General features: G+C 48.6%; 1 protein-coding gene across 2 annotated transcripts; it reads left to right on the top strand.

The window, feature by feature from the left end:
- Positions 1 to 589: 589 nt before the first annotated feature.
- Positions 590 to 9,686, top strand: GREM1 (gremlin 1, DAN family BMP antagonist). 2 transcript variants are annotated; one of them, XM_039247263.1, is made up of 2 exons: positions 590 to 661; positions 8,937 to 9,686. In XM_039247263.1, the coding sequence occupies exon 2, from the start codon at positions 8,938 to 8,940 to the stop codon at positions 9,490 to 9,492; it is 555 nt and encodes a 184-aa protein (XP_039103194.1). In that variant the 5' UTR covers positions 590 to 661; position 8,937; the 3' UTR covers positions 9,493 to 9,686. The 2 variants fall into 2 exon arrangements, with proteins under 2 accessions (XP_039103194.1, XP_039103195.1); XM_039247264.1 differs by lacking the exon at positions 590 to 661 and having other exon boundaries at positions 8,938 to 8,964; positions 9,175 to 9,686.
- Positions 9,687 to 10,570: the final 884 nt, after the last annotated feature.

Genomic DNA, 10,570 nt, shown 5'->3' with positions numbered 1-10,570 from the left:
CCAGAGCGCCCTACAGTCCTGCTCCCGCCACGGGGGGACAATCGCCTGATCTGGCGACACCCCACGGAGACCTTCCCCTTCCCCGAGCAGCCTCTGCGACTGGTCGCGTTGCGGGGCCAGTGCCGGCGAAGCGGGACCAGCGAGAGGAAAAGCCCAGGCCCGGGGCGGAGGAGGACTGAGGGGCCGGGAGCCGGGGGGATTTCCTCCCGCGCTTCCCCCTCCAACGGGAGCGGAAAATGTGATTTGCTGTGCATTCCAGGCGCGGTTCCCTGGGGTGACCTCTCCCAGCCGGCCGGGGCGGGGGGAGCAGACAAAGAGGCGAGGCGGGCGGAGAGGGGACCCCGCGGGGAGGCAGGAGGGGTGCGGGGGGCGGGGGCAATACCGGGAAAGGGGGCGGATAGCGGGTCCGGCGGCGGCGGCGGCGCCTGGCCAATGGAGAGGCGCGGCCCCAGGGGCCGCGCACAGCCGCCTGCATTTAAACCGGAGACGTCGCGATGCCCCGCACTCGGTGCGCCCTCCGCGGACCGGGCGACCCAGTGTGCATCGAGAGCCGTGCTCTCCGTCCGGCTGACCCCGCGCCAAGCCGGGGCGGCTGGGGCCGCGGCCGCACACCGCGCCCCGCGTCGAGAGCGCAGGCCCCAAAGACCCGCCGCACTGACAGGTGAGTGCGGAGGCGCTGGTCAGGGTGTGAATGTGAGTGTGTGTGTGTGTGTGTGTGTGAGAGAGAGAGAGAGAGAGAGAGAGAGAGAGAGAGAGAGGGAGAGAGAGAGAGAGAGGGGTGGGGGGGGGAGCGTGCACAGGGGTCCCCTGCAAGAGATTCCCGAGCCCCGCTCGGTAGCCCTCAGTGCGCGCAGACCGAGGCCCCGGTTACCTAGGGTGATAAATGCAGAAAAACCGGGATGCTTCCTGCCAAGGTCGTGGCTGCCGTGACCTCGCCTTGCATGGTCCTCCTGGTAAGGCTGGGAAGGAGGACGCCAAGAGCGAGAGCTACCGCCCCGCATCCCATTTCCAGCTCCTGAAGCCGGGCTAAGGCGCTCCTGGCGCGCCTGCCAGCCGCGCCCGCATGTCAAAGGCGCCGAGTCCGTGTGTGCGCATCGCAGGAGCAGAGAGGGTAGTGGGCGGGAGCGATGGGACCTGCGGCTTGGCCGCGGGTGGCGGGTCAAGCCGCACTTAAAGGGTGCCCTGTGTCTGAGGCGGGGCGCTGGGGCTCGGACGTCTAGGGGCTCCCGTCGGAGTGCTGGGAGTGATCCTGCGATGAGCTAGAGGATCCGGAGAATCCAGCGGTGCGTCGGTGGGCGCATCCTCAAGGTGAGATGGAGACTCGAGCAAGAGTAGAGTTCCGCCGCGGCGGAAACGGGTCAGCTGAAGTGCCGTGCGCGGCCCAGGACGCGGAGTCCAGAGAGCCCGCGGAGTGCCACACACATCCCCTTGCTGGCTGTGCACGCGTGGGCGCTCGGTGTCCTCTCCTAGGTTTCTTCGGGCCTCGCGCGCACCCTGGCTGAGCCAAGAACGCCCAGGAGCCGGGCAGAGCCACCCCGCAGGGTCCGATTCCCGTGGGGACCCCTTAATGTGTGTCCTAGAGGCTCCTGCCTCGTCCTGCTGCGTCTCGCTCGCCACCGACGACGACGCGGGACTGACGGCTCAGATGCCCAGGTCTTCCCGGTTCCCTCTCGCCGTCTTGCTGACCCCCTTGCAAGACCTGGGGCGGAGGGGCGGAGGTACTGTCACCTTGCCGGCCGGAGCTGTCGTAGACTTAAGGTTTGAGAGGAATCGACGCGCCACCGCTCTGGCTTGGCATTGTCTTTGGATCCCAGCTGCACCTTGGGGGCGCCCCAGCCTGGTATTTCCCCGCGGCGGGCCCTGGCCACGGTCCCCGGGCGAGACAGGGAGCAGACAGGAGATGACCAAGATTTTGCAGGGAGTAGACAGGAGATGACCAAGATTTTGCAGTGAAGCCCTTCCCACGCGCCCAGAGCTGGCCTGAATGGGTCCCACGGTAGAAGCCGGCTGTCGCCTTCTCTGTCGACTTTGAATCCAGCTCTTTTAGACAGAAATTCAGCGTCAACGTTAGGGGTTAAGATCTCTCTTTAAATGATACAAGGGCAGAGAGACGACCACTGGTAGGTAATTGGATCTCCTGCTGGAAAAAGCAGATCCAAGCGGTGTGCGCCTGTTTATGTTCCCCTTCGAGATGGTGCCAGGACACGAGTTGATTAAAACAATCTATTGTGTTAAGTGGGTCACGGGGATTTAAGCTGTCCCAGGGACCCCAGAGTAGTGGCTTCCTTTTGGCTGTACACACAAGTTAAATAAATAGCAGAGAAGGGGTTAAGATAACCCCAATCCCAGGGTGAAGAGTCTTCTTTCACCCCCGGGCTTTCAAGCCCCCACCTCTTCGTTTTCTTTTCTTTCTTTTCTTTTTTTTTTTGGAAGAGTGGGGGCTGAGAGATTTGAAGAGATGGACATTTCAAAGCAACTAGGGAAAGATCTTAAAACTACAGTCTCATCTCCCTGGTACACCCACATCTACAACAGTAGATGATTTGATTGCTATCAATATATAAATTGCAGCCTTCAGTTCTTAGTATTAACTAATTATTGAAGGGTTCTTTAGAACTGTAGTTGTGCTGTGCTGTGTGTGTGTGTATGTGTGTGTGTGCATGTGCACTTGTGTGTTTAACCCTCAGGTTATTGTAGGAATTAAAGTCTTTTGTAAACTTTGTAATTTCACAGGTTTTGTATTTTCTTAAAAGTCCATTTTGAACGAAATGTTTTGGTAACCCTGATCCATAGGAAATCCTACTCAATGAATACAGTCTTTATCTGAATGGTTACACAGAAAAGAATAGGAACCTACGATGTCCCCACACCTTTGAATGAGAACTGCCTGCCTTGTCTTCTAAACTGAAGCTGTCTTATGTTTGTGTATTACAAGTGGTAGAAGGCCAAGGAATTTTATGCCACAGAACCCTTTACCCAGAAATGCTTGTCAACAGCAAAGCCATGGAGCATGTCCTAGAGTAGAAGTTAAGGACAGATAGGAAAACCCAGCCCTTTTATGTAAAGAAAAGTAGGGTGGAGGGTTGGGGGGAGGTAGGGAAAGTCACTATGGCATCCAACTGAAAGGACCGATCATGCAAATGTTACCAGCCATGTCTTACATCTGCAAGGAATTTTCTTCAGTTTTAACATATGCTCTTAAAAATGCAAAGTACAACAGTAATTCCTGGGACAACAGAATTTTTTTTTCCTTCACGTGTGAACATGAAGATACAAACTGGATAATTATTTGACTTACACTATTCTTCAAACTGTACTGCGTTAGAACCAAGTCCGTGTGTCCCTTGTTAAATACCATGCTGGGTGCCCGTAGAACAGTGTTTGAAGACATGTTTGGGGGCTAGGGAGAACTGGTGCTGTGTGGCCTTGAACAGATTCCTAACTTTTCTGACTCTGGATTCCCTGACTGATAAAAGGAAGACAGTATTATCCACCTCATGTTCTGTTGTGAAAAAGAAATTCTAAAATACAGTCAGAATTGAGCACAACGCCGTGCATACTAAGGGTTCAAATATATAGATGGCTCTTATTATTAATAGTGATATTGGGAGAGGCAGTAACATTACTTGGGACCAGATATATTACAAGGTGGTTCTGAAATTCAATCCCAAATCCCACTCACACGGGGATGAGCACATATCTTGTACTACAACACAGAACCTGTAAGTCTGCTGGCTCTCCCTAATGCTTCTCAGAGAACATTTATTACTTTATAACTTGTTTCGTGTTGACCTCAAAAATTGTATACAATCATTCACATCAACAAAAATTCTTCCAGTGAGCAGAGAGCTCCTGAGGTACTTAACTACCTGCTGGTCCCCCTCATGTCCCATGCAATGTGGGCCGCCAGCCTGACTTAGCTTGGATGGTCTTATGAATAGAGAGGTTGTGGTGAGAGTGTGGCAGCACATGAGACTTTATGCTCTACTAATTTGCCAGCAAGTAGCTCTTATCTTCTTGGCTCCACTTGTCTGAAAAAATAAATCAACCCAGTGTATGCTTACGAAATTCTCTACTTAATTTCTAAAAGCTATCTTTTTAAAAATTAAAGGTCAAATTAAAAATAACCTTTGCCCTTCTGAAAGATTTAGTGCTGAGAAAAAGGAAGAAGTTATTCTAAAATCTGGCCTGCATTTGCTGTCACTTTCGTTATTTTCTTCTCCTGGGGGAAGAATTTGATGTCATGCCTGTTGAATGTCTTTCTAAAACTGAATTCATCAGGAGTAATTGATTGGATGTCCAGGCATAGACATCTGGCTTGCTGACTAATGTGCACTCAGTGTAATTCCCACTCAGGACTCCATTTAACTGATTATAAGCAGGTAGGTTAGTGACAATGAGAAATACAACAAGGAGAGTGCCCGAAAGTTGGCCTAAACTTTCCCAAAGTCACTGAGAACATTGGAAACAGGTCACACAGAACACTTTTAGTTCTGATTCCCTAGAGTTAGATGATTGTGTTCTTAGAGCCTTGTGAAGATTAGAACAAATCACCATGACCTACCCGGGACAGAGGTGGTTGATGTGGCTTATCCCATGTGCAGATGTTTTCCCTTGATCCCTAAGGGAGACCTGAAGGAAAGCATCAGGTAGAGAAGACCTGCTTTGAGAGTATCATGTGCTCTGGGACAGATGGATTGGAGGGGAGGAAAGGAAAAAAAAAAAGGTAAGAGTGGGTGGGTCTTGTCGATGGAGAACAGTTGTAAGAAAAGCTCACCATGAAAATATGATCACATTAGTGAGTTGGAAAGCAGAAATGCATTAAGGCAAAGTTGAGGCAGGGTTTAAAAAGAAGGATGCTGTCTGCAGTGAGAATAAAGGGACGCCTCTGTGGACGTCATGATGCACTGTGGACCACAAGATGCAGCTTTACTTTAATGATGTGAGTGGGTCATTTCATGAATGCAAATTACCAAAAATGTCTGCAGCTCACAGTTGGGAGTGAGTGATAGTTCATAGGAACCCGAATCTTGGTTAGCATTTGGATTGTTTTTTGATAATGGAGCACTCTGCTAGGTGTTGATGTGGAAAAGAATTGTCCTCAAGAAATTTACATCTCCTTGATTTCTTCCATGTCTATGATATTTATAGTGTGCAAATTATTTGGCTACTATACAATTGGGATTTCAAGGCCAAACAGTTGCTTTTCCTTCACTGAGTAATCATGACCAGTCTGGGGTGTGTGTTGGGGGGGAGGTTGAATGATTGGCCACATAACTTGATAGAACCCTGATGCTGGTACTAGTATAGTTCTCATCCTCCTGACTCTTATTCATGTGGAAAATGCAGAGACCTTCAGGGCACTGCTGCTCCTGAAGCTGAGGTCTGTTGACTGAGATTCCTGAAGTTGGCTTTTACTTTTCTCCAAATAACTAGTTATCAGGTTTAAAGAGTCGAAAGCCTCACAATAATTGATAAAGATCTTTAAAAAGTATGAATCAAAACATGAAAAGCTATTCTATAACATTTTCCACACCTAATAAATCTTATTTTAAGAAAAATTTACTTTTCTTAAAAAAATCCAAAAGCCAAGAAAAACAGCCTGCCACTCGAGACCCCTTTGGCTTATGGGGCTCACGCGCTCCCACAAGAACAGGAAGACTGTCCAAATGAAAACTGAAAGCCACAGTTGACTGATTCTGAATTTACTGCTTGCTTTACTGTTGGTTTCTGCCATAGTGAATACAATGGCTTCAATGAGAATATAAACCCCACAGCATTCTGCATGGGACCATGTGAAACATAGTGAGCATCTGGCGTTTTCCTAGAAAAAGGAAGACAAATATTAAGGCTAGAAGGAGTTTGCTACACTGCAAGTCAGATATCAAGAAGGTCGTATTTGGCTCAGCTGCTCACTGGCACATGTGAAGGCATTTTAAAATGAAAAAAATGGAGACTCTGTAAGCCAATGTGGTCCATAAAGCATGCATTTAACAAAAGAGCACCTACTCTGTGCCAGGCACTGGAGATAAGGTGATGAATAAGCCCTCATGACTCTTGGACTAAGTATTTATTTAATGATAGATGTGAAAATACCAGAAAGGAAAAGTTGAGTAGAAAAAGAGTCCTATGTTGATCTGGAGAAAGGAAATGGCATTTTTTGGACAGATATTTGTGTGTGGGGGGGTGGCGTTATGATGTGAACTGTCATATGCAGACAATGTACATTCCCAGTCAGTTTTAGATTGGCCTCTGTGATGTTGGGCTCTGAGGGCTCTGGGAGGGCTGAATTTTCCTGGGGGCCATTTTTAGTAGGGATGAGGGGAGACTGTGGGTGCAGGCTGAGGGCTGTCTTATGTGCTCCTCTTTGAATGGGCAGAAGCTAATTTTGGTTGAGATCATGATCCCCCATTGAATAAATAGCAGGAGCTTGTAAAAGCTTCTCAAATTCATAATATATCTGCCTACGAGACTGAATTGTCACGGCTCAAGTTATCCTGGTCTCTCGAGAAAATCAGCCCTGTGTTTTAACTGGACTTTTCTCATGAGTGATTTTTTAAAGACAAAACAAAGGAATTAATTTTTTTGTTGTTGTTAAGGCAAAAAAGAAAAAAGGATAAAAAGGAAAAAAAGCTCTGTTTAAAGAACAGGGATGTTGTAACATAAACTGACAAAAGCCAGGGAATCTACGGTCAGAAGAACAGGAGCTGAATGTCACATTATCAGTTCCAAACTTGCCCAAAAGTATTAGGTTAATGTTGGGAAAATGGTGCCATTTAAGGATATTTTGAATTTAATATTTAATTATCTTAATTTGACATTATCCTTGGGGTTGCATGGCCTTTACTTGGGACCTTCGCTTAGAGAATGTAGACTCCACGCTGCTTTGTCTTTGAAGGGTAATTGCTTTAGCTAATCATCCAACTGGTGCAGTTCCTTTGGGGAACTGTAAGGTCACTTGGGGAGTGTAAGGTTACTATTCAGTTGCACTCAGCGGTTATTATATGTACCACCGGTATACAGAAGAGAGCAGGGAGATAGGTCCTCCACAGCTATGCCCTTAGGTTCAGAATCGTGGTGGGCGTAGGGGCAGGGGGTAGGGGAAGCCTCAAGATTCGGGTCAGATTCGGTATGACGACCTGAGAGGGAGACTGTGAATTTGAAACTGTACTCTTTGAAAAGAAAATCCTTCCACGTTTTAATAATTCTCTCTGTGTCTCAAGGCTACAAGGGCTATAGGCCTTACTACTCAGAGCCGGTTAGACCTACTGAACTAGAGCCTACGTTTTAGCAGCCCCCCAAGATGATTGTCTGCACGTTGAGGTTTCTGAGAGGCACTGTGTCAGGAGAATCTTAACAGTGTGATGCTTCACTGTCTTTAACAACTGTGCTTCAGTTCCTCCCCTTCCTCCTCTGTTCTACCTGCTCCCAACATTCTGCCTCTAGAACAGCGCTCCTTTCTCTGATTTACATTCTACACTCCATTTTTTCCCCCCTCTCTCCATCCTTGCTTTCCGTCCGGTTTTTCTGTCTGTTTTCCCTCTGCCCCCTCCTCCCACTTATTTAATTTTTTTTTTGTCATTGTTCACTGCCCTTTCCGACCCATGTCTAACTCCAGGCCCAACTATCATTCACTTATTCTACATGTCTATGGCATTTATTCATGTAAATATTTGCATATACCTGTTTCCTTGGGCCCATTTTCTATATTCTAAATTTTACACACACACACACACATATACACGTAAATGGCCTATTTTGCCATTTAAAAGTAGAGAAATGTATATCATGTTATAGAGAATGATATAATAAATATCTGTGTCAGTTTAAAAGTGAGAATAAGTGAGAGGTCAAGGAATCTTCTGAGTTATGCGATCTTTCTGGTAAGGTTATTTGTTCTGTCTGCAATACTCTCATACCTTTGGTTGGTTCTCAAATGGCTTTCACTTGTATATCAAATTTGATGTGAACAACCCTATCTGGGGAGATGAGGTATTTGTACCAGTGCGTAAGTGAGGTCATTTATTGAGAAGTAAAGTGAGTTTTCTCAAGGTTAGACAGCAAGTTGCTGCCCTCGCACTTCTACCTGAAACCCAGTCTTGACTTTTCAGCCAGTGTTCTTCCTGTTAAGTATTTTCCCTCTGTCAGGTGCTTTCCAGTCTCCTCCATGGGTCTCCTTGCAATGCCTGATATCAGTGAGCATCTCCTAAGCATCTAACCAATTAAACAAGGTGCAACTCAGGAAGTGCTCAGGCTAGGCAGGGAGAAGAGACTAGAAGCCTTTCCTGACAGAGGAAACCTGGGCAGTGAGGCTGATCTGTCTTGCCGTTAAACAGAAGAGAAAATTGCTTTCCCCAAAGAGGTGCAAAGTTCATTTGGCATCATACAAGAATGAACACAATCAAGTGACCATAATTCAAAGTCAGATGTGACGGGTGTCAGCAGCCAGGAAGGAATTCCAGTGGCAGTGTGTGCCACAAAGAGGCATCCTGACTGAGCTCCGACCTTGGCATATTCACTGGTGTCCTGGGGCAAGCTACTTCATGGCTTGATGGCTTGGCAGGTAATGAGAATAAGAGTACCTTATTCACAGGGATATTGTGAGAAGGAAATGAAATATTTTACATAAAGTGTTTAACAAATACCTGAAAGGGGAATCTGAATGGCTCAGTTGGTTTAGCAACCTACTTCGGCTCAGGTCATGATCTCACAGTTCGTGGGTTCGAGCCCCACGTCGGGCTCTGTGCTGACAGCTCAGAGCCTGGAGCCTGTTTCAGATTCTGTGTCTTCCTCTCTCTCTGCCCCTCCCCTGCTCACACACTCTCTCTCAAAACGCAAAACAAAACCAAGTGCCTGATAAGATGTTAGCTGCTAATAATTTTCTAACTGACTTGTCTGTTTGTTGTGTCTCCCCTCTCTGTGCTTCCCTCCTCTAGCATGAGCCGCACAGCCTACACTGTGGGAGCCCTGCTTCTCCTCTTGGGGACCCTGCTGCCCACCGCTGAAGGGAAGAAGAAGGGGTCCCAGGGTGCCATCCCCCCGCCAGACAAGGCCCAGCACAATGACTCAGAGCAGACTCAGTCTCCCCAGCAGCCTGGCTCCAGGAACCGGGGACGCGGCCAAGGGCGTGGCACCGCCATGCCTGGCGAGGAGGTGCTAGAGTCCAGCCAGGAGGCCCTACATGTGACTGAGCGCAAATACCTGAAGCGGGACTGGTGCAAAACCCAGCCGCTGAAGCAGACCATCCACGAGGAGGGCTGCAACAGCCGCACCATCATCAACCGCTTCTGCTATGGCCAGTGCAACTCCTTCTACATCCCCAGGCACATCCGGAAGGAGGAAGGCTCCTTCCAATCCTGCTCCTTCTGCAAGCCCAAGAAATTCACCACCATGATGGTCACCCTCAACTGCCCCGAACTGCAGCCACCCACCAAGAAGAAGAGGGTCACGCGAGTCAAGCAGTGTAGATGCATATCCATCGATCTGGATTAAGCTGAGCACACCCAGCCTGTCCTCGGGATGCAGCCCCAGGCGGGCCGGGAGCCAGACCTAAAACCACGTGATTCTTACTTGGCTTTAAACCTACAGGCAAGAGGAACCACCAGCTGGCTTCTGACAGGAGCCTGCTGATGCATAGTTTGTGTGCGTGAGTGTGCATGGGTGTCTGTGGGTGTCTGCAGACACGAGAGGAGGGCACTTCCTAGTGTGTAAGCATATCCGTTTCCATGGGGATGGCACAGAAAGCCCATACCAGGGAAGGAACATGAAGAGGGGCAGGGCTGTGGTCTGGTTCTGCCTGTCTATTACATGCGTCCTCCTTTCCCGGGGACCAGAATCTCCCTTCTGAATGAATGTTAATGAAAGGGGCTCCTCTGACGGCAAGAGACCTGTTTTAGTGCTGTATTATACTTGGCAAAGGTGTTTCCACCTGTGCTTGCTTCCCTTCCACAGTCCATCCCTTCTTAGGCTCTCAGTGACTATTTCATTCTAATCCCGTCTGCTAAGGGCTCTAAATGAGCTCCCTTGACCATAGATGCAAATGTTTCTGATTTGCGGAAGAGTCTTTGGACTCTGAGAGGCTAGGGTGTACATGGGCAAGGACACAGGAGCGAGAGAAGGGAGGGATTGGGGGGAGGGCTAGTTGGGCACAGCAAAGTTCAGTGGGGAGATGTGCAGAGTCTTAAAAGTCCACTCCCCGAACATGGTGCGACTCCAGGCTTCCGCAGGGTTTTCCCCTGGTATTTAACAGAGACCAAGTGAACGGAGGAGAAATGGAATTGCCAAATCCTCATTGACCGTCACCATTACCGTGATCTGCTGAAACTGGCTACATCCCAACACCAAACTTAAAACATAAATATTGACCACTCGTGTTTTCAGAACCCAGTGAGTGAGCTGAACCAAGACAAACCCTCCCCCTTCGCCCTCCTCAAGTGGAAGAGGCAGATGAAGTTCATAACCTCCTCCTTCCCCAGTGCAGGGATAGGAAGAAAACAAATGCCTCATAAGCAGAAGGTCCTGGTATCTTTCCTTTTGCTTGGTTGTAATCACTGCTTATCTAGTCCATTAT

This window comes from Hyaena hyaena, unplaced genomic scaffold (genome assembly GCF_003009895.1).
Source record: "Hyaena hyaena isolate Hyena2069 unplaced genomic scaffold, ASM300989v1 scaffold_292, whole genome shotgun sequence".
Taxonomy (NCBI): Eukaryota; Metazoa; Chordata; class Mammalia; order Carnivora; family Hyaenidae; genus Hyaena; species Hyaena hyaena.
This window is presented reverse-complemented; position numbering and strand designations above follow the sequence as displayed.